Source organism: Diabrotica virgifera, chromosome 1, assembly GCF_917563875.1.
Source record: "Diabrotica virgifera virgifera chromosome 1, PGI_DIABVI_V3a".
NCBI lineage: Eukaryota > Metazoa > Arthropoda > Insecta > Coleoptera > Chrysomelidae > Diabrotica > Diabrotica virgifera.
The window spans coordinates 93,781,824-93,807,131 of record NC_065443.1 but is presented as its reverse complement, the minus strand read 5'-3'; the positions used below and the strand labels follow the sequence as shown (position 1 = coordinate 93,807,131).

General features: G+C 31.0%; 1 protein-coding gene across 1 annotated transcript in view; it reads right to left on the bottom strand.

The window, feature by feature from the left end:
* LOC126879447 (nose resistant to fluoxetine protein 6-like) overlaps positions 1–25,308 on the bottom strand; it is a 106,693-nt gene that overhangs the window by 6,028 nt on the left and 75,357 nt on the right. The window contains exons 9-10 of the mRNA XM_050642466.1: positions 20,974–21,167; positions 18,355–18,502 (exon numbers count right to left, since the gene is read on the bottom strand). Of these exons, the coding sequence (XP_050498423.1) occupies positions 18,355–18,502; positions 20,974–21,167 (342 nt within the window). The remainder of the gene's footprint in view (positions 1–18,354; positions 18,503–20,973; positions 21,168–25,308) is intronic.

The following is a 25,308-nucleotide window of genomic DNA, read 5'->3' as shown; positions in this document are numbered from 1 at the left end:
GAAGAGGGAGACATTATGCCATATTTAAGCTTGCTGGGAAAGGCACCCTCTCACCCTCGTACCATTCATTAATTTTTTTTAAACTACTTCCACCTTTTTATTTGATATTTGGATTCTCACATTTGTACTGATTTCAAAAATGTATAACACATGATGCTTATAGTGATTAGTTTATGATAAAAATAAATACAAAAGCAAGAAAATTAGATTGAAAAATAGTTATTCTCCTAACAAGTGCAGAAAGTCATACTTTTCCGCACGCGACTGCAGTTTAGCGAACGACGCGAAGCGGGAGTTCGGCAAGCAGTCAAGTGCGGAAAAGAGACTTTCTACAAGAGTTAGGAACAATATTTTTTCTACGATCGTTTAAAAAATGACCAAATCTTGTCATTTGAGATTGTCAGAGACTGTCAAACTAACGTCAGAACGTGTATGTATCGATCTGTAAATTGGTGCCGAAATTTGTAATTATTACTGTAAATACTAGTTATTAAAATTAGTTTTCGCTCAAATAGTGACTAATAACAATTGTGTTATGTCTTAATCATCAAGAAAAAGCTGTAACTTCGGTCAGTAAGAGATTTTTTACTTAATAATCTTCCAACTTAAACACATTCAGTGTCAAACTGTCAATAGTTTTTCACTGTTGCTGTCCCGTCCCAACGGACGCCAACGGTTAGACAACCAGTATTGCAGTGATGTATCCAAGGTTATAACTTATTTCCAGACATCCAAAGCGTTAATATAAACAAATTCAAGTTACTTTTGACTACATGAGTAACAATTTACATCAATGTTCCCGCACTTTTAGCAACACCATGTCTGGACCCAATTCTTCCAGTAATCTTACTAGTTCATATGCAACTGCTACCATGACTAAACAACGTCCGAATTATCCCAAGAAGACCGAAGCAATTTTAATTCATGCAGAACCAAATTTAGTGCTACTAGAATATGTCAAGGCCATAGGTAATATTGTTAATCCGAAAAACATCTGCTTCGCCTCAAGAATTTCCAATAACAGAATCTCTATCTACCTCACAAATTGTGAACTCGTCGATTAAATTATAACTGAACATCCTACAATTAAAATAAATACAGTTGAACTACCAGTACGGAGACTAGTAACCCCAGCTAAAAGGCTTATAATCTTCAGCGTTTCTCCATCAATCCCTCACGACATCATAGAAAAACATCTCAAGGATCTAGGTCTACAACTCGCGTCACCAGTATCATATCTAAAAGCTGGAATCCTTGGTGATGTATTTACTCATATTATGAGTTTCAGAAGACAACTATATGTCACTCTATCCACAGAAAACTTTGAGCTCCAAACTTCATTAATAATCCCTTTTGACAACAACTCTCACAGAATATTTCTCTCTACGGATAAAATGGTTTGTTTTCTATGCAAACAACAAGGTCACACAGCAAATAATTGTCAAAATCCTCCTAGAAATCCTTCGCTAAATGAACAATCGTTCCCTACTGAACCCATTCCCACTTCCCCAATATCAAATAATGACAAACTTTCAAACCCAACAAATAATCTAGAACTTAGTCAACAAATAAATACAGTCGATGTTCCCATTACTTCCATAACCCCAAATAATGATTTTGTTCCCCCATCCACCAGTTAGAAACACAAACTTCTAAAAATACACCCACTAAAATCAATGAAATGCCCACACCAGATGTAATTGTTCCCACTAAGCATAAAGCCAAAAGATCTAAAAAAGACTCCCCCGATAAGTCTAAATTAACTAATTCCGCAATTCACACTATCCAAAATCTTTTTTAAAGAAAATCCAGACTCATTTTCCCTTCCTGTTGAAAATTTCCTAGCCTTCCTTGAAAATACATTCGGCAGTGATAACCCCTTGCACGAAGCACAGGAGTTCACTCAAAATGTCCAGGCACTCCTTGACGATATGTCAAAAATATACCCCTCACTTGAAGACAGAACACCGAAAAATAGATTCACAAGAGTCTCTAAGAAAATTAAAAAACAGTTAAATATAGACAACACAGAAATAGAAAGTACAGTATCTCAATCAACCAATAATGATAACGATTATCTCTCAGACTCTTCCTTGACTACCTAAAGCCAATGGGTTTTACCCTCGCTTAGAACGCATACACAACAGCTAATCAACAATACAGAAGCCGATATCATTTGCTTTCGAGAAACTAATTTTAAATACTCTCATAAACGAGAGCTTACTCGTTCGATCAACTTCATAACCTAATTAGTTTCTTGAAAGACATTCAATTATTTAACACAATATGATCTTTTGTCTTTATAATCTCTACCTGTTATTCAAAATTCAGTGATTAATAATTAATCAAAATAATTAATAATTAATAATTGTTGTAATAATTAGTTGTACGTCTCTATAGTATCCAATGATTGTATATCCAATTTTTATTTCTTCATAATTTTTACCTATTGTTATTTAAGATTTAGAAATTTAACTGCTATAATAATTAGTTTTAAGTCCTTATTGTAATTAATTATTGTATAACCAATATTGTTTGCGTCAATGGCCATTGCTGCCGAGACACATAAATTTAAATAAAAAAAAATTAATTAATATGAAAATACATACACAAATTAATTCTTTGACAAGGTTGTCAAAACCAAACTTTCAGCATAATTGGTTAGCATGACGACGATCTTGGTTTCCATGACGACGATTCAAAACTACTGTTATTGTCTACTGATTTGACTTCGAATATTATGTCAAAATAATTTTATTTCATCGAATTGTCAGTAGTAATTGCACAAGAGCTCTAAAATTATTGAATTTTTCCCGAGTGACACTTTGACAGTTTTAACTTCACGAGCCGAAGACGAGTGAAATTATGTCTAAAGTGTCACGAGGGCAAAAATTCTATATTAATTTTAGAGATCGAGTGCAATTTGTTGCGATTGTTTCATGAATAAAACTGTTCAAAACCAAAATTTTATTGTAATTTATTTATGTAAGTACAAATTAGTACAATTAAACAAACAGTTGTTATAAATATTAATTTGACGGTTGAAAGTCATCACTTTCATAATTTTTAAAACATTAATTGTCATTAATGTCACTGAATGTATTTTTTCGTAGCAACGAAGGGCATCTGACGTAATATACTTGACGACGGGAAATTATCAAAAATTATCGGGTATAATATCACAAGAGAGTGAGAATAAATTGAAAATAATGCGACAGTTTTTCGAAAATTTGTTGTCTGGCAATAGACATGAGAGCCCGCAGGGCTCGAGTGGCTATTGCCCAATGACAACAAAATTGAGTAAAAATGAAGCATTCTTTTCTTATTTATTCTTACTGTCGTGTGATATTCGTAAGATTATTTTTTAATACTAGGGGAGTGAAATTAGAACGAGAAGATACAATGTTTCGGAAAAAATCAAACAAGGTTATATTTTTCTAAAACTTTTTTTGTTAGTTTATATATATGTTAAAGTAAAAAGTTCTACTCACAAATTTCGCCGCTAATTGTTTATTAATTGTTTAAACAATAACAATTGTTTTGTATAAATAATGTTAAGAGTATGGGTGAATTCAACATTTTATTTTGATAAAAAATATTTTTATTTTAGTTTTGATTATGCTGAACCCGAATCTGACATTACAATTTGCAAATTCAAAATGGCGGATTCAAAATGGTGGATTTTTTCCTAAAATTCCTTAAAAAGCAGTTGTAAAATCCGAATTTTTTTTATAAAACGTGTTTGTTTGCATATATGTGGATATTTTTGAGAGGTTGCTGAACCTGAATCAAATTTTGATAATTTAAATTATAAAATGGCAGATCCAAAATGGCGGATAACTTAAAAAATAATTGTAAAATCATAATTTCTTTACAAAATATATTTATTTCTACATATATTTATTTTTGAGAGCTTTGATAAACCTAACTTAAATGTTAACATTATAAACTATAAAATGGCGGATCCAAAATGCGTATTTTCTAAAAAGAACATAAAAAAGAACATTTTTCTAAAACATTTATTGTCTTTATTTTTAACAGGTTGTTGAATCTGAATTAAAGAATAAAAATTTAAATTTCAAAATGGCGGATCCAAAATGGCGGATATTTAAATGAAAAACAAGTAGAATCCAATCAAACAAATATGGAATTTCATTCTTAAAAAAAAGATAAACAAATAATTTCCACAAAAATATTAAAAATTAAAATGTATTAGAAAGAAAGAACCAATTATTCAAAATCTATCTCTTCAATATTCAAAAAATTGTTGCAATGGAATCATAAATAAAAAGTTATTCTTAGTAAAAAGCTCTGCATATTCTAAAACTTTAAATGCAATCATAAAATATCAATTTTTATCAATTTTGTACAAGATATGTCAATAAATAAAAATTTCAGTTAGGAGTAAAATACCTATATTTTTCATAATACTGAAAATTGTTATTATGGAAAGTTGTTCAGAATTAAAAACGATGTGTCAATATGCAATTACACTTTTATGCAATTTTTTTACATAATACCTCGTATAATATTGATAAAATATAATATTTTATAAAAATACCAATACAGAAGTAAAAACTTCGAGATGTATTCTGGTATAAAATCGTTTATTTAAAAACTATAAAATGTCATCGATTGCAGAACGTTTTCGTTCTAAACAGAACATCTTCAGTGCCTAGAATGAAGTATTTCCACGTTAGATTAAAGCAAAAGGTTAAAAATGTGACTGTTAAAATGAAAAAAGTGTGGGAATACTTACATCCTGCCGAGTATTTTGAAACTAGCACACCGTAAATAGTGTTAACATCATCATATATGGTTTACATAATGTAATATGTTAAAATGTTATGACTACAAGTCGATGTTAATGGATAAAGTGGAACACATGCTAAAAGGGTGCCATGGTTCCCTGCTCGAAGATACTAGGTACGTGCCAATTCAATGGGCACAGACCAACTGAGAAATTATGAAGTGGATATACAATTTGAGAAAGGTGACATGACATGACAAGATAAAGCCAATTTTTGGTTAAAGTTTCATTTGATTTTGGATTTTTTAATAAAATGCGAAGGTTTGTCTGCAAAAATAATTTAAATTATTTGAATAATAAAATCTACTGTAAAGTTTAAATTAGCAACTCTCTATTCCAGAATAACTTATAGATTCATTAAATTTAATGCAGATATATTACGTGGTTTAAGTTGTGACGTCATCGGATGTGAAATGACGAGATGAAAGTTGAGTTTGTTGAAACAAGGAAATACACTACATAATAAGATAATTAGACTTGCGTGGAAAAACAAAGCTAAACAAGCCGAGAAAACCAGAATTTAAGAGTGTTTTTATGTGATGAAATGTTGGTTGCCTAACAAGGCAAGCAGACAACAGGTTAAAGGTAAACGGTAGAATATTGCGAGAAAACAGTATATATACAAAAGGTGGCTATTTATTGTGTTAAATTTATTATTATACTATTGTAATGAATAATTATGTCTGTTAAAAGTTGGAAAATAGTTGTTAACAAAATTAAATAACTAAAGATTACTGTTAGTGAGGTAGATATATGTGTGAAGGATATGATTGTATATAGTATTGTGAAATGAATGAGAGTATGTAATAATATAATAAAATTAAACTATGTGACATAAAGTCCAATTCATCTTTATGTAGTTTTGAAAGGACTGAATGAATTGGAAGTAATGTATCTTGATAGTCTACCAACGTGGAATAGTGAATAAAATAATTAGAATGAGAGCTACCAATATAGGTCAAATTGTGGGTTGGTGTCAGTATGTAAAGAAGAATCTAAATTGAATGAGTATATGAAATAGAAAAGTATAAGATTGATTTCTATTGGTGATAGTGGAGTGAACAGACTGAACTAAATGAAATATATTTAAGTGCACAAACTTTATGAACGTATGTGATTGTAACTGAAATCAAACAAATGAAAAATGTGAAAAATTTTTTATTTTAAATTGGGATAAATGGATATTGGAAGTTGCCTGATATGAATGGAAATGAAAAGATAGATGACAAAAGAAGAATAGTGAATGCAATAAAACTTAAATGTTATAATCTGAAAGAAGTTTGACTGAATGGGTCGTAATGGATATAGGTGTGCAGTATCCTATTGTTAAGTAAAGTCTAAGAATCTAAAAAGAAAGAAGTGACAGAATGTTACTAAGTAAGGAAAGTGATATATATGACAGACCAGAGTGATTGGATGTATGGTGTTTTTTATTATTGTAAGCGGAGATGAGAGAAAATGAGTAAGTAACATAACAGGCAACAGGATAAGTGAGTGTGAAGAACATTCCAAAGAGACAATAAACCAGACCGATTTAAGGATTAATAATAATAAGAGGCATTTAAATAAATTATGAAAGAAATGGTGAGATGAGATATAGAGGACCTGAAAAAGAGACAGAGACACAAGGTCAAACCAGAAATGACTAGGAGTGGAGAAAAATATGAAGGATAGGAAAATAGAAGAATCAAAACTATGTTAGGGATGGGATAGTGGGGGAGGCAGCAATGAAGTTGAAAAGAAATGCAAGTTGAGATATGTGTTAATGGGTGATTAGTATGGAAAGAGAAGACTTGTATAAACTAGTGTGGTAGTGGAAAAAGGGGGGGAGGGGGAAATGGAGAATAGGAGTATAGGGGAAGGGGGTGAGAGGAATAATGAGAGAAAACTAGGGTTGGATTAAGGGAATAGTTGTCGATGGATAGGAGTGAAAGGACGATTTAAAGTTGTTTGACGATTAACGCAATTGGGGCTGGTCCTCATGTCTCTGGAAATCTCAAGGTCCTCGTACAAATCCAGGCGTAGATTGTTTCTGTCTTGGATGTTATGAATTAATTTAACACCATCAGGGATGTCAAGATGATGATTATTAACTTTCAAATGATGGGAAAAGGCTGATGTAGTGTCTCTTTTAGAATGTTCAGCAGATCTGGTTGAGAGTGATCTGTAAGTCCTGCCGATGTAAGAGGCATCACAATCAGAACAAGTCAGTCTATAAACACCACTACGATTCATATAGTGTATTGTATCCTTAGTATTTGTCAAAAAGTGGCCAAGGGTATTTCCAACTTTGAAAGAAATATGTATATTCTCAGAAGAGTTAGATACAATACGTTTAATCTTTTCAGATAGATGTGGGTTATGATATGGTAGTGACCTGTAAATAGCAGAAGAGGAAGATGACTGATGGAAAGCAGAATTTTGAAGCAATTTAGATTCTCTTTTACGGATGAGTTTATCTATTATAGAGGGATCGTAACCATTGTTGACAGCTATTTGTTTTATAATGTTGAGTTCTTTGTTGAAAGAATCTGTTGACATAGGTATAGAGAAAAGTCTGTGCATGAAGCTTCTGAAAGCTGCTAGTTTGTGTGATAGAGGATGATTAGAAGAAAAATGAATTACATGGTCAGTTTGGGTGGGTTTACGAAAGATACCAAAGTTGAATTGGTTGTTAAGTCTGGTAATAGATAAATCAAGGAAATTAATGGCCTGAGAAGATTCTAGTTCCATGGTAAATTTGATATTAGGGTGAATTAAGTTAATTTTAAGAAGTAGTTGTTGAGCTGAGTCATGATGTCCAGCGATGAAGACCAAACAGTCATCTACGTAACGAAACCAATGTAAAATTTCTGGATTTTTCATAATGTGATTGGACTCTAAATGATCCATAAAGACATCAGCTAGGAATGGGGATAAGCAACTGCCCATTGCTAAACCATCTGGTTGTTTATAGAATTTGTTGTTGAATTGAAAGAAATCTTGAGATATACATAATTCAAGGATATCTAGTATCGGTGAAATGACATTGGGCTGAAAAGACTTGTTGACTAAGAGTGATTTTACCAGACTTAAAGTTTCGATTTTGGGCACTGAAGTAAATAGGTTGCTTACATCAAAAGAAAGCATAGTTATGTCTGGATTGAGATTGATGAGTTGAAGTTTATCAACTAATTGGTATGAATTTGATACAGTAAAACGGGGTGTGAAGTTGATTAAATTTTTTAAGGTGTTGAGTATGAATTTTGATAAAATAGAAACTGGAGTGTTAATGAAACTGACGACAGGACGTATAGGAATTCCAACTTTATGTATCTTGGGTAAACCGTACAACCTCGGAATAAGAGGGTTGCCAGGCAGTTTGTTGTAAGGGGCCTCATAATTGGATAAAAATTCCGAGTGTTTTTTGATGTTATCTTTCAATTTACTTATGAATCTCTTGGAAGGATCAGTTGGTAAAATAATGAAGTGGTTGTCATCTAGAAAAGATGAAACTTTATTGTTGTAAGTATCACGGTCTAGAATAACCAAACAATTACCTTTATCAGCTTTAGAAAAAATTAGGTTGTGATTAGCAATTTTATGTTTAATTGATTTAAGAGTTTTGAGATGAGATTGAGCTTGTTTAAATGATAGATTATCAATAAAAGAAGAGTTCCGAGAACTTCTGAAAAGAAGAGTTCTTTTTCAGGTCCTCTATATCTCATCTCACCATTTCTTTCATAATTTATTTAAATGCCTCTTATTATTATTAATCCTTAAATCGGTCTGGTTTATTGTCTCTTTGGAATGTTCTTCACACTCACTTATCCTGTTGCCTGTTATGTTACTTACTCATTTTCTCTCATCTCCGCTTACAATAATAAAAAACACCATACATCCAATCACTCTGGTCTGTCATATATATCACTTTCCTTACTTAGTAACATTCTGTCACTTCTTTCTTTTTAGATTCTTAGACTTTACTTAACAATAGGATACTGCACACCTATATCCATTACGACCCATTCAGTCAAACTTCTTTCAGATTATAACATTTAAGTTTTATTGCATTCACTATTCTTCTTTTGTCATCTATCTTTTCATTTCCATTCATATCAGGCAACTTCCAATATCCATTTATCCCAATTTAAAATAAAAATTTTTTCACATTTTTCATTTGTTTGATTTCAGTTACAATCACATACGTTCATAAAGTTTGTGCACTTAAATATATTTCATTTAGTTCAGTCTGTTCACTCCACTATCACCAATAGAAATCAATCTCATACTTTTCTATTTCATATACTCATTCAATTTAGATTCTTCTTTACATACTGACACCAACCCACAATTTGACCTATATTGGTAGCTCTCATTCTAATTATTTTATTCACTATTCCACGTTGGTAGACTATCAATATACATTACTTCCAATTCATTCAGTCCTTTCAAAACTACATAAAGATGAATTTGACTTTATGTCACATAGTTTAATTTTATTATATTATTACATACTCTCATTCATTTCACAATACTATATACAATCATATCCTTCACACATATATCTACCTCACTAACAGTAATCTTTAGTTATTTAATTTTGTTAACAACTATTTTCCAACTTTTAACAGACATAATTATTCATTACAATAGTATAATAATAAATTTAACACAATAAATAGCCACCTTTTGTATATATACTGTTTTCTCGCAATATTCTACCGTTTACCTTCAACCTGTTGTCTGCTTGCCTTGTTAGGCAACCAACATTTCATCACATAAAAACACTCTTAAATTCTGGTTTTCTCGGCTTGTTTAGCTTTGTTTTTCCACGCAAGTCTAATTATCTTATTATGTAGTGTATTTCCTTGTTTCAACAAACTCAACTTTCATCTCGTCATTTCACATCCGATGACGTCACAACTTAAACCACGTAATATATCTGCATTAAATTTAATGAATCTATAAGTTATTCTGGAATAGAGAGTTGCTAATTTAAACTTTACAGTAGATTTTATTATTCAAATAATTTAAATTATTTTTGCAGACAAACCTTCGCATTTTATTAAAAAATCCAAAATCAAATGAAACTTTAACCAAAAATTGGCTTTATCTTGTCATGTCATGTCACCCTTGTCAAATTGTATATCCACTTCATAATTTCTCAGTTGGTCTGTGCCCATTGAATTGGCAAGTACCTAGTATCTTCGAGCAGGGAACCATGGCACCCTTTTAGCATGTGTTCCACTTTATCCATTAACATCGACTTGTAGTCATAACATTTTAACATATTACATTATGTAAACCATATATGATGATGTTAACACTATTTACGGTGTGCTAGTTTCAAAATACTCGGCAGGATGTAAGTATTCCCACACTTTTTTCATTTTAACAGTCACATTTTTAACCTTTTGCTTTAATCTAACGTGGAAATACTTCATTCTAGGCACTGAAGATGTTCTGTTTAGAACGAAAACGTTCTGCAATCGATGACATTTTATAGTTTTTAAATAAACGATTTTATACCAGAATACATCTCGAAGTTTTTACTTCTGTATTGGTTTTTTAAACTATGGTATACAGCCAACTATTGGGATTTTCCCATTGATTTTTTTTTTATAATATTTTATATTTGCATATTAAGTGTTAGACCATGCACAGCTATTTATGACGAATAACTTTCTTCATAAAATTAATAATAAATCAGTTATCATAAATAATAAGTGAAAATTTAATGATTGGTATAATTAATTTGAAACAATATTAAAAAAAAAACAAATTTTCAATTAGAAGGATATAATTACATATTGGAACATAGTTTTTAATTCCAAACAACTTTTTTTTATAAAATTTTTCGATATTGTGAAATATAAAGGTACTTTACTCTTGAGTGAAATTCATATTTTTTGACATACCTCGTACAAAATTAACAAAATTTTATATTTGATGGTTGCATCTTTTGTTGTATACGATGCAGAGTATTTTATAAAGAATAACTTTTCTTCGTAAAACTGATATTAAAAAAGTTATCAATAGGTTCCAAGTTACGCAGACATACTGTATAAGAGCTAAAAAAAATTTTTTTGTTGAACATTTATTATTTTTGAAGCTTATTATTAAATTAATTTTAGGTAAGTTTTACAGAAAAAAGTTTTGATCACTCTGTATATACATTTTTTCAGCTGGTAATTTTCGGTTTTTGTATTACATTTTTGTTATCTTTCTTAGTTTTCTCAAAAAGAAATTGTTTATTTCATATCTAATCTAAAATAATTCAGAGTTTTATAAAGATTACATCCTAGGCTTTAAAAAAATATTAAAAAAATTGTATTAGATTTATTCAAACTTGAGTAATACCGTCTTAAAATGGTGGGAATTCTGTAGAACTACGAAGTTTTCAAAAATTACATTTTTTGAGACAGCGTATTATTTGAATTAAATTTTTGAGATTTTTTTTTGAATGAAACATCGTTTGTTAAGATGATTGAGAGGTAAGTTGTGCAAATTTGAGAGCTTTGTAAGTAAAATTGTATTAGTTACACATTTTTAAATCATTTTTAAACAAAATTCATGTAAGTCTCACTTTCCGCCCACACCGTACTTATGTCCATACATTTTATTTCTTTTTATTACAACCATAAGATAGCTTATTTTATCTTCTTTCATGTCCAATTTGTAAAATTTCTTTTGATCCATTAGTTAAAGAATGACATTAAAAAAACTCAACCGTGCACTTCTTCCAACGCTAGTTTACATTGCGCCAATGTGTGTGAGAAGGGTGACTTTAGCGTTATAAATAAAAAATTACAGAAGCTAGAGATTTAATTTTAGAAAAATCTTTCTATAAGGTTTTTTTTGTAAAATTTTCTGAATTTTTCAGTGGTCAAGTCAGTTTTTTTCTAAAAATTATATTTTCGGAGTTATTTAAAAAAACATCTAACTTCGCTGTTCATTTGTTTAATAAAAAATGAAGCACCCACTTCTCGAGTAGAACTTTTTGATATGTTGTTTATTAAACATTTCTTAATGAAATTACAAAAAGTTTTATCTTGTTTGATTTTTTCCGAAGTGAAAATCTAAATGCACTCCCCTAATACGTATATTATGGATATTTTCTTAAATGTGACAGTTGTCAAAACTAGGAAACTGGTTGCCATTAAACAAAAACAATCTACTTAAAAAAATTATATCGGTAATTTTCTACAGTAGAGAATTCTCAGTAGTAATTGCACAAGTTGCATTGTTGCGATTATTTCATGAATAAAACTGTTCAAAACCAAAATTGTATTGTAATTTATTTATGTAAGCACACATTAATACTGTTAAACACACAGTTGATATTCTTTTTCTCATGACCATCTTTCAGTGCGTCACAGTTTTTCGATTTCTTTCTAACGCATTAAATTGTATGTGACAGAAAAAAAGGCACGTCGGTGATTACATTTCGTCGGTGACATTTTTATAACATTTATTCTAGTTATTCTAGTTGTCGATAGATGGCGCCATAATAAAAAAATATTTTTTTTAATTAGATAATAATATTTTACCAATATAATGTGTATAATTTATAAGACTATACAAATCAAAGAAAATACCATTTTATAAATGCAAGAAACACATTTGATTTCTTTTTATTCCAAATTGAAAATAAAATGTGACAACTGTCAGATTTAACTAAAATGTCATGTCAGAATAAATGTCATAAATGTGTATTATCACGGACTTACCGTTTTTCCTATCATTTGTTACGCACTGAAAAATGATCATGAAAAGGACAATATAAAATATTTTACGGTTGAAAGCACTTTTATAACTTTTAAAACATTAATTGTCATTAATATCACTGAATGTATTTTTTCGTAGCAACGAAGGGCGTCTGACGTAATATACTTAACGACGGGATATTATCAGTAGTAATTGCACAAGAGCTCTTAAATTATTGAATTTTTCCCGAGTGACACTTTGACAGTTTTAATTTCACGAGCCGAAGGCGAGTGAAATTATGTCAAAGTGTCACGAGAGCAAAAATTCTATATTAATTTCAGAGGTCGAGTGCAATTTGTTGCGATTATTTCATGAATAAAACTGTTCAAAACCAAAATTTTATTGTAATTTATTTATGTAAGTACCATTAAACACACAGTTTTTATAAATATTTGACGATTGAAAGTCACTCGTAGAAAAAATTATTTTTTTAACAATAATTATATTACAAACATTTAGAATGAACATTTCACTAGCAAAAATATATACAACAATAATTTATTGTTCAAAATTTCTTCCATTTATTAGCCATGTACTATGTATTAGTCTAAGAGCTAGAGACGAGAAATCATCGTCATAAGTAATATGGAGTTTGGCATGTGAAATGTGTCTATTGTATGTTGATAATTATGACCCCTTTCAGGCTGACACCTCAGTGGATACAGGGAGTAGCAATAAGGGATGAAAGGGGAAAGTTAACGGAGTCATTAAAGGTTTTCACCTCCTATTTTGTTAAACCTCCATCGATTTACATGAAAATTGGTGAGTAGTTAGAGCATACCTCAAGAAATAAAACTGATATGGTGCCAACGGGAGATTTTACCCTGGGGGTGGATGCCACCCCTTCTCAGAGGTGAAAACTATTTTATTAAAAATAACCCCACTAATCGATAGAGGGATAAATTTGAAGCAAAATTTATTACCCCTAATTATTAAAATAAATCAATACTTTTTGAGTTATTAAAGATCAAAGATTTGAATTTTTCGTGAAATAAATGCATGATGTAAAGCGGTTTTTCGTAAATAATTGAAAAACTGTAAGTTTTATCAAAATAGTTATGATTATAACCATAATAGTTATGAATAGGTGATGTAATGTATATTTTTTTTCGGCTAGTACCCACATCTATGTATTCAAGCTCAAATAACGGGAAAACGGTGCATTTTATAAAATATATTTACTGAACACTTGTCAAAGTACTTAGAAATATGTATCAAATGAGCTCCCGGAAAAGTTGATACCATTAAACATTATGCTACAAACATTTTTCAAAGTTTAGACTCCAAAAATTTGGAGCTTAATTATTATATTATTTATATAAGTTTTTAAAATTGTTTTAAGACATTTATATAAAATATAGCAAAAATGTGTTTGAATATTATGTCAAATGTGCCCATTATTGGACACCCTCAGTTTCTGTACAAGGGAACACAACCGGTGAATAAACAAGATAAGGTGCCTTTTTAACGAAAATTATAGTACAAAAGTACTGTAAAAACTGTAGGGGGGGGGCAGCTGCCCCGCTGACCCTGGCTAGAACCGCCACTAAGTTTATATCGATAGAAAAAAATCAATGAAATATCGAAATAATATAAAAATAATATTTTAGTAACATACATATTATTTCAAAAATATATTACTTCATATAAACTGTAAAAGAATTGAAATATCAAATAAATAAATATTACTTATTAATTTTAATGTAAGTAATGTTAAATGGCAGGTTACAAATTTTTGGTGCTGTCTACCCAATGATTTATGTATTATGTATATTATATTGTATAATATACAGTGTGTCTACTTAAGTTGGACACATATATTACGGGACACTTTTTTATTTTTAATTTTACGAAATAACGTTATAATTCATAAAAAGTTCTGCATTGTCTAAAACCTACGATTCAATCATCAGATAGCAAATTTTATCTATATTATAGGAGGTATTTTAAAAAATATGAATTTCGCTCAAGATTAAAGTACCTTTTTTTCACACTGTTGTAAATTATTGTTACTACGAAAAATTGTTTGGAATTAAAAACTGTGTTCTAATATATGCAATAGTTGTTATTATTATAATTAAATAATTAATAATTATTATAATAATGTAACTATTATCTACATTCTTCTAATAAAAAGAAAATGAATTTTTTTCTCAAATTAGAGATACCTACCAATCACCATTTTCATTTATAACTCTTTTATTATTAATTTTACGAACAAAAATTATTCTTCATAAAAAGATCTGCACGGTCTAAAATCCAAGATGCAATCATAAACATAAGATTATATAAAATTGTATCGATTTTAGTCGATGTGTAAAAAATGTGAATTTCGCTCAAGAAATTCGCTCAGTAAAGTGCCTTTATAGCCCACAATATTTAAATAGTAGGATATAATTGCACATTAAACATAATTTTTAATTCTAAACAACTTTTCATAATAGCAATTTTCCATATTAGGAATTTAAATACATAAAAAACAAAGTTTTCGTTATAATAATGCTTGTATTTTTAACTTGTTATATTTAAATTGTAATAAAACGAACTTGATAATAAATTATAATAATAACTTCATTCCCGAAATTCCTTTAAAAATTATTCTGTTAACAAATTTCAAAATAAATATATAAATAGCGTATGTTTTAATTTTCACTTTTTTCTAAAAACTCGAAAGGGTTCTCTTATTTACATTATCACTTGCTTAGCTTTGATGTTATAAACTTCATCTGGAGCTGACTTGATAGGTATTCTTGAGTACTTTGACAAGTGTTCAGTAAATATATTTTATAAAATGCACCGTTTTCCCGTTATTTGAGCTTGAATACTTTCTTTTTGAATTATTCACGAAAAACCGCTTTACATCATGCATTTATGTCACGAAAAATTCAAATCTTTGATCTTTAATAACTCAAAAAGTATTGATTTATTTTAATAATTAGAAGTAACAAATTTTGCTTAAAATTTGTCCCTCTATCGATTAATGGGGTTATTTTTAATAAAATAGTTTTCACCCCCGAGAAGGGGTGGCATCCACCCCCAGGGTAAAAGCGCACGTTGGCACCATATCAGTTTTGTTTCTTGAGTTATGCTCTAACTACTCACCAATTTTCATGCAAATCGATGGAGGTTTAACAAAATAGAAGGTGAAAACATTTAATGACTGCACCAACTTTCCCCTTTCATCCCTTATTGCTACTTCCTGTATCCACTGAGGTGTCAGCCTGAAAGGGGTCATAGTTATCAATATACAATAGACACATTTCACATGCCAAACTCCATATTACTTATGACGATGATTTCTCGCCTCTAGCTCTCCGTCTATATGGAGGTGAATGGCAGTCATTTTGAACAATTTTATTGTAGGTAAACATTTTTGGTAGTGAAATGTTCCTTGTAAAAATGTTTGTATAAATTGTTAAAAAAATATTTTTTTTTAAATCCAGTTTTCTTGCTTTTGTATTTATTTTTCTCATAAACTAATCACTGTAAGCATCATGTGTTATACATTTTTGGAATCAGTACAAAGAGGAGAATCCAAATATCAAATAAAAAAGGTGAAAATAATTTTAAAAAATTTAAGGGATGGCACGGGGGGTTAGAGGGTGCCTTCCCCAGCATATAAATATGATATAATGGCTTCCCCTTTAAATATTAATTGACGTGTTTCTGCGCTTTCCCTAAAAATCAGGGGTTCAAAAGTTATTTAAGGTGGATTTTATCTGAAAAGCAAAGTATATTGTTATTTGAATATAACTTAAGTAAAAGTTTGATTCTAAAAATTATAGATGTGATTGCGACAGAAAATCATAGATGTGAATACCAGGAGATTGTATTGCATGTAGAGTGGAGCGGTAATCTGAATGCACGCTAAAGATCTTGAGTTCCAAAATAACGATTTAGTTTAATCGTCAGAAATTTGATCTGTAAAAATTAGTCGAATAAGCTGAATTTTATTGAGAATGTCAATTTTGCGGTTCCAAAAAAGATCCAAAATATTTTGCGACTCCTACCTCCGGGCTTCCCCCTACAACGCACCTCATAAGGAGAAAAAAAAACACAAAAAAATCGATTTACCAAGAATCTGTATGTCATAGAAAAAATGTTTCAAACAAGATATGTAGCTGAAATAATTTTGAAGACATGTTTATTAACATTTTTTGTATAGAATAAACCTTTCTTTCAGAAACAACGCTTGAAGTGATCGGCGATTTTGAATGTCAATAACGCGCGCGAAATCAATTTTTTTAATTAAATTTGTATCAACTCAGTGGTAACAATTCGATATCTTTTGATCAGAGTGTCATATCGACAAAAATTACAATGCGTTGTAAAAGAGAAGAGTGCAAATTTTGTATGCAATTTTTACATTTTTACTCAAAATGAAGTCAGCGTCTATAAAGCTGTTAAATAAATAAACGTTGCTCGATATTTGGCATTGTTTATGATTCTTATGAGATCATTAAAATGTATTAGGTACTTCCGTTGGCAGATCGCTTTGGAATTTTCATTTCTAGAGCACAATCTTCAAAAACAAAACCATGGAATATCAATTTTGAGTTTTGGCAATAAATATGGGGGATTTTAAATATGCCTAAAAACGCTGAATTTAAACTTTCACATTACAAACAATATCACGTCATAAAAAATGCTTCCATGAACACGATATTAGGTGAAATTTTGTAGCTAAAGTTATGTAGTTTCGAAAAATGTACTTATTCAATAGAAAAGAAGCAATTTTAAACGTTTTAGACCGTTTGTAATATAAAATTTAAATTCAGCGTTTTTTTAAACATTCAAAATGGCTCATATTTGTTACCAAAGTTGAAATTTTATGTTTGTTTTGAAGATTAGTCCCTAAAAATGAAAATTCCATAGCAATCAGGCAATTGAAATGATCAATATTATTAATCTCATGAGAATTGCAAAAAATGGCAAAAATCGCGAAAGTTTATTATTTAAAAAATTGACTTCATTTAAGGCAAATTTCAAAAGGTGTATACGAAGGCTGTCCTCTTCATTTTAAAAAAAAATTGATATTTTTCAATAGGACACCCTGATAAAAAACTATCGAATTTTTACCGTCGAGTTGATACTAATTTTATTTAAAAAATTGATTTCGCGTACGTAACTGACAAAATTGTTGGTCGCTTTAAATGTTGTTTTTGAAAGAACGGTTCATTCTAGACAAAAAGTGAAAATACACGCTTTTGTTTAAAATTATCTAAGCTACATTTCTTGTTCGATTTCTTTCTACGGCGTACAGGCTCTTGGTAAATCGATGTTTTATGTTTCCCCCTTTAAAGAAAAAGCACGGGGGTAACTTTTCCGTGCAATTTTTAAAGATTCCATGGCATTTTCGTGTCTGACGACAGGACTAATTAGATTTAGATTATTTCACTTTAAAATACGAGTGCTCAAACTAGAAATCCTGATATTATTATTTGATCCAAAATAGAAACATTTATGCCTGGTTGCACCAACAATTCTTAAGCTCCAGCTTAGCCCAGCTCAGCTTATAGATAGGGCCGCTGTAAGTCTCGCGTACGTTGCACCATAATTTTCGATTCTTATCATCTCAACCCATGTGGTAATCCATTGTGGCAAGCTGAAAGTTTCGTAAACTGAGCTTTGAGCTACTCTTAATCTTAAGATATGTTGGTGCAACTAGGCATTAATGAACTAAACAGCAACCAGTATTAAAAATGAAAAAGAGAGGAAAATGGGAAAATGAATATAATAAAATTGTACTTGTGTTGTTTTGTTAAATTTCAATCAATAATTTCGGAGAGTATTACCTGTGTGTCAAATATCGGTTTATTGCTATATTTATAAAATACATATCCGAATCCCAATCCCAAAATATATCCCGAAGCGTTTCCATGGTAATTTGCAAAATGGTCATGCCATTGTGGTTTTTGGTTAAAGACGATAGAGTAAATTTCCCTGAAAATAAAATGAAATAATTCAAAAGGTAAATCAATAAAAAAATAATTATACTTTGGATTATTATATTAAAACATGGATATCCCATGTAGCCCTATAAGTTAAGCTGTTGAATTGACATATAAGCTATTGATTATGTATTTTAGAAAGAACTACAACGTTAACAGGGTTTTATTGTTTCATATGATCAATGAACCTCTAAATATGAAAAAACCGTGGAGTGCTATCATTTAAAGGGGTGCATTTTTGAGAAAGGTGTGCATTAGTCCCTAGGTACAAGGTGCATTATGGTGAGTTCTTTGCCCTTTTGGTACAAACATGTCTGCAGAAAAATTGTTCCAGATTAAATTTACTATCGAAATATCACCTTTTAAGGTCAAAAATATTTTTTTTACAATATATTAAAAAAGAAGCAAAAAGAGAACACGAAAGAAAGCAATTTTGTTTTATGCACCAAAACTTTTTTCCACGGGCAAAAGGTATAGGCATTGCTTCACAGAAAAAAAACTTCCGTCCTTTATCTTTATAATAACGATTGGTAGAAGTCTACAGGTTTTACATTTTCCAAAAGATGATTTTTCAAAATTCCTCCGATCACAGCATTTTTGGGCCATTTTCCCCATTATTTCGCAAACATTGTTGTGTAACTTTTTTCTACGCATTTCTAGGTATATACAATGGTACATTTAGTAGGAAGGGAAGTCAATTAACATTAAAATGGTCTATTGTATAAGGTTGTACGACTATTTTTAAGCAAGTTATGGTTTTTCATAATTTTATATATACATACTTTTAACGATTTTTGAATTTTTTTACGATTACTCTTTAAATTATCATTATACCTTTTTTCTTCTACATTTAAGTATATTACAATGTTGAATAAAAAAGAAAGCTTATTTTCTTTACTTTAAAATGGTGTACATACTGTAAAAAGTTCTAGGACTATTTTTAAACAAGATACCCATCCATAGGATATCCAAGGGTCCGTAATTTGAGAAAATATTTAAAATTTTTCTTTTAATTAGAAGAACATAATTGCATATTAGAACATAATTTTTAATTCTAAATATCTATTCTTAATAACACTTTTCCATATTGTGAAATATAAAGGTACTTTGCTCTGAAAATTTGATATCTGATGATTGCATCTTGGGTTTAAGGCTATGCAGAGCATTTTGTGGTGAATATTTTTTTTTATAAAGTTAACAATAAAAAAGTTTTCCATATGGTTCCAACTTAGTGGGACATATTGCGTGTGTAAATGTCACATTTTGAAAAAGCATATCTTGTTTAAAGATAGTCCTAGAATTTTTTACTATACACCATTTAAACGTAAAGAAATTAAGCTTTCTTTTGTATTCAGCAATGTATAAATGTAGAAGAAAAAAGTTGTAATGACAAATTTGTAAATAATCGTAAAACATATCAAAAATCGTTAAAAGTAAAAAACTTTGAAAGAGCATATCTTGCTTAAAGATAGTCATACAACCTTCAATAATAGACCATTTTAAAGGCAATTGACTTTATCTTCTTACTAAAGGTACCATTGTATATACCTATAGCTGCGTAGAAAAAGTTACAGAACAATGTTTGTGAAATAATAGGAAAAATTACCCAAAAATGCTGTGAGTGGCGAATTTTAAAAAATCATATTTCGGAAATCATAACTCCTAAAGATTTCTACCGAACGTCACTTTAAGGAGGAAGGATAGAAGTTTTTTTTAAGCAGTGCCTATACTTATATCCCCGTGGAAAAAAGTTATGGGGCAAAAAACAAAACTGTTTTATTTTTTTTAATATACTTTTGTAAAAAAAATATTTTGGACTTGAAAAGGTGATATTTTAATAGTAAATTTAACCTGAAACAATTTTTCTGTAGACGTGTTTGTACCAAAAGTGTATAGATGCACCCTAATGCACCCTATGCCTGACTAAGGACTAATTAATTACTAGGGACTAATTCACCCCTTTCTCAAAAACGCACCCCTTTAAATGGTAGCACACCGCGGTTTTTTCATATTTAGAGGTCCATTGGCCATATGAAACAAGAAAAACCCCGTTAACGTTGTAGTTCCTTTTAGCTCTCTTATTTTGAACATAATCAATAGCCTATAGTGTCGTTTAAAAATTTAATTATTACTTGAAAATCAGTTTTATAAACACGACAGTGGGCTAGTTTCAACTACAAAATAAAACGTTTCGCTGATGATGATCTGATAAGATCAAAAACGCTTTGGAATTATAATCCATTTGGATGATTTTTTAAAAAAATTTTAATAAAACATATACCATTAAACAAACGAAGTTTTTACTTCTCTATAACTTTTTTAAAACTATGGTATACAGCCAACTACTGGGACTTTCCCTTTTAATGTTTAATATAAAACCGTTGATTGATAAAAAGGTATACCTCTGTATATTTATCAATCAATGATAAAACTGTAGTCAATAACTTTTTTGACTTTACTTACTCTGGCCTTCCCGACAGGATTGATGGATAACCGTGTCTCCAATGGTCCAAAAAATCCCATATTACGTTTAGTGTAAGAAGTACTCCAACTGTTAACGGAATACTAATATTTCTTTTTAAAATAAATGTAAATAAAAACAAGGTAATGATATAATACTGCATTTCTACTGCTAAATACCAGCTGACAATATGGCACTACAACAATTAATAAATATGTATAAGATTTATTTTATCTACAAAAAATATACAAAACAAATATATAGTTTAATACAACAAATAAATATATTATACTGAAGCTATTTTTTTTGTAGCATTTTAATAAATTTTACTATTTTTATTGGGAACTATCCACAATTTTAGTTCAAAATATGTTTATTTTGACGTTTCGATTTCGAAGTAAAAATAAAAATGTTCTCCAAATTTTCTCTTTTGCGTCTTATTTGGTTTCTAATTGTGTGTTTGGTACACTCAAACCTAGTTCTGGACCGAAGTATGATATTGTCGATCCTCTGGCAAGTTAATCGGCTCTCTCATTTCTATCGATTCCTTGATGACCTGGCTGGCTCCCAAACAAATTTTACACTATTGCGGTCTGCCTGACTGTCTTTGTAAATACTGATCCAATTATTCAGATAAGCCCTCATATTGTTTATCCCTGCATAATACAGGATGGCATAGATCTTTACCTGGAATACAGATGAGTGAGAAACCACCAGACTTAGGATGTCTTCTGGGGTCATTCCATATCTCTTTTGTCGTTAGCTCTGCCTGAAAAGTTATCTTGATTCTCTATTTGGGGGCCATGTGGTCTATTTTATTCTCTCACAAATATGTGATCACCAAGTTATATTTATGATATTGCAGTGCTTCCATCTAGTATGTAGTATAATCTGCAAGGGAGGAGGATTCAATATTCTGTCCACTACTGCAGTTAGACCGCTTCTTATAACGTCCTTTATGCAGCGGTAAGCAAGTCTTTCAATCTTGCTTAGCTTCAACATTGCACTTCATTATTATACCTTTGGCTACCAAACCAAAGATGCCTATGTTATTGTTAGGCGAGCGGGAAATACCTCTAAAATGACCAGGTACGGTGAATGGCGAATTTTATTCATACTTTATATTTTTGAAGGTGCTGAAAACGAAAATTAGGTTTATTTTGAATTTTTTGTGGGGGAACATTGTCAAAATGGCGATTTTAACCTAAAAATAAAAAAAAAAGAAATCACGGTTTCTTGCGTTTACCTCGCTACAACTCTGTTCCCTTTTAATATTTTTTTCTGAAATTTTTACACTCCGCCTCCGGTAAGTGCTGGGTGGATTGAGTAGCTCAGTAAATGCCGGTGCCGGTCCCAAGCCCGGATAAAGGAGGAGGGTTGAGGCGATGGGCTAGCAACTCGTCCCTTGTCAAAAGAAATAAATGCTACAAATTTCGACAAAACGCCTCGGAATGCGGACGGATCAAAACAAAGACGACTAATGCAACGGAAAAGGAAAATGATATTGGCTACATGGAATGTGCAAGGACTTAAAACCAAACAAGCAGAAGTATTCAAAGAATTAGCGGAAAGAAAAATAGATGTATGTGTTCTTACCGAAACCAAGAAAAAGGGAAAAGGAAATGAAGAGATAGGAGAGTGTATACATATCTTCAGTGGAGTGAGCAAAGATAACAGAGCTAAGAGAGGAGTCTCTATTGCTATTCGAAAAAATCTTAAAAATAATATTAAATCGTGGACTGAAGTAAATGAACAACTGCTGATGCTGGAAATGACAAAGAATGGGCACAATACAATTGTCGGAGTGTATGCCCCAAATGAAGATGCAGATCAAGAAAGTAAAGACGATTTCTACGACAAGATGAATGAAATAATCTCTCAAGTTAAAGATAACTGTGAAATCTATGTACTAGGAGATTTAAACGGCAGAGTAGGTAGAGAAGAAAATAATAGAGTCGTAGGAAGATATGGGGAACAAATAACCAATGACAACGGAATGCGTCTTAGAGATTTTTGTGAAACAATGTCTCTCAAGATTATGAATGGATTTTTTCAACATAGAGACATCCACAAATTTACATGGATACAACCTACTAGGAATCTGCGCTCGATAATCGACTATGTAATTCAACGTCAAACTTCCCAGCTGAAAACCAAGAGGTAAGGGTATACCGTGGATCAGAATGTGGATCCGATCATCGTTCAGTTATGGCCAACGTGATAGTTAACTATCGCAAAAACAATAATACTCAGGTACAGAATATAGAAAAGGGACAAGAAGTAAGATCTCATAAATATAACCTAGAAAGCTTGAAAGAAGACTCAACGAAATTTCTATATAAATTACGACTGGCCACAAAATTACAAAATGTGGGACGAGAAAATATAACAGCGGAAGAATTATACCAGCAAATTAAAAAATACATTCATGAGGCTGCAAGTGAAGCTTTGGGGTATAAATACAAACATGAAATAAAAAATACAGAATGGTGGTCGGAGAATATGCAAACGTTAGTAAACAAGAAGAAAACTGCTTATCAGAAATGGATGTCAACAAGAAAGGAGGAAGATCACAAGAGATATGCAGCATTAAATCGAGATGTAAAAAGAGAAGTAGTGAAAAGTAAAAATGAGATGTGGGACCGAAAATGCGCAGAAGTGGATAGGTATATGGGTGGAACAAGAGTTGGGCAAGCGTGGAAGGTAATAAAGTCTCTCCAGAGGGAAGGAAAGGAAAAATCTAACATAAAGTTAATAGATCTTAAACAGTGGAAACACCATTATGAGATTTTACTGACAGAAGATAGATGTAAATTCCAAGAGATCGAAATGGAAGAATTAGCCGAACATACACAAATAGTTAAGATAACAACCGGAGAGTTAAGCGAAGCCCTCAAAAAATCTAAAAACGGTAAAGCAGCAGGACCTGGAGACATCCCAATTGAGTTGGTAAAGTACGGACCAAACATATTACATGAGATGTTGGTTCAACTATTTAATAAATGCTTAAAAGGACAAAATATCCCTGATGATTGGAATGTTGGATACATCAGCTCAGTATTCAAGAAAGGGGATAAACGCATATGCTCTAATTATAGAGGAATAACTGTTACCAGCTCAGTAGGGAGGTTGTACGGTCGAATAATAAAGAAAAGAATAGAATCAGAATACGAAGACATGGAAGAACAAAGTGGATTTCGTGCAGGAAGATCGTGCACTGATAATATATTCGTTCTGCAGCAGGTAATAGAAAAACGGAAGGCAAGGAATCTATCTACCCACCTATTGTTTGTAGATTTGGAGAAGGCATACGATACGGTACCTTTGAAAAAACTGTTTCAAACATTGACGAAGGTAGGTCTCAGTAGAGAGTATGTGGATGCTATCGCAAATATATACAAAAATGCAAGAAGTGTCGTTAAAGAAGGAAACTTTATATCTGAATCATTCCCTATATCAAAGGGGCTTAAACAAGGATGTTGTCTGTCTCCGACTTTATTTAAAATATATATTCAATCATCGCTAGAGCAGTGGAGGAAACAAGTATCCGGAATGGGAATAGACATAGGCAGTGGTAAATGTCTAACAACTTTGTTTTTTGCAGATGATCAGGTAGTCGTAGCGAATGATGAGGAAGACATGGACTACATGTTTAGAAAACTAAAGAAAGAATATGAAAAATGGGGCCTTAATATGAATATGTCAAAGACAGAGTATCTTAAAATAGGGGATGATGAAGAAGATCCAGAGTTAGAAATTAGAACCACGAAAAGATGTAATGAATATAAATATCTCGGATCTATAATATCTAAAGAAGGCACTACCAAAAGAGACATCGAAAAGAGAACGCAGCAGGGCAAAAAAGCGGTAAACATTCTGAGCTCTCTACTGTGGTCTAAAGATATAAGGCAAGAAACGAAATTGACAATCTATCGTACCTTGGTAGAGCCTATTATGACTTATGGGGCAGAAGTTTGGCAGATGAAAAAAAAGATAGGAAAAGAATAGAAGTAGTAGAAATGATTATCTAAGGAGAGCGTGTGGTATATCTAAAAAAGATCACATCAGGAATGAAGATATTAGAAGGAGGACACATACTGTATATTCCAGTGTAGATAAAATTGAAACTAGACAACTAGTGTGGTATGGTCACGTGAAACGAATGAATGAAGATAGAGGGCCAAAGAAAGCTTTAAATTACATACCACACCAAAGAAGAAGAAGGGGAAGACCTTCAGTTGCCTAGGAAGAAAATGTACGGCACATCATGAAAGATAGAGCCATCAAAGAAGACGAATGGATGGACAGAAAACGATGGCGGTCGAAATCCGAGAAGC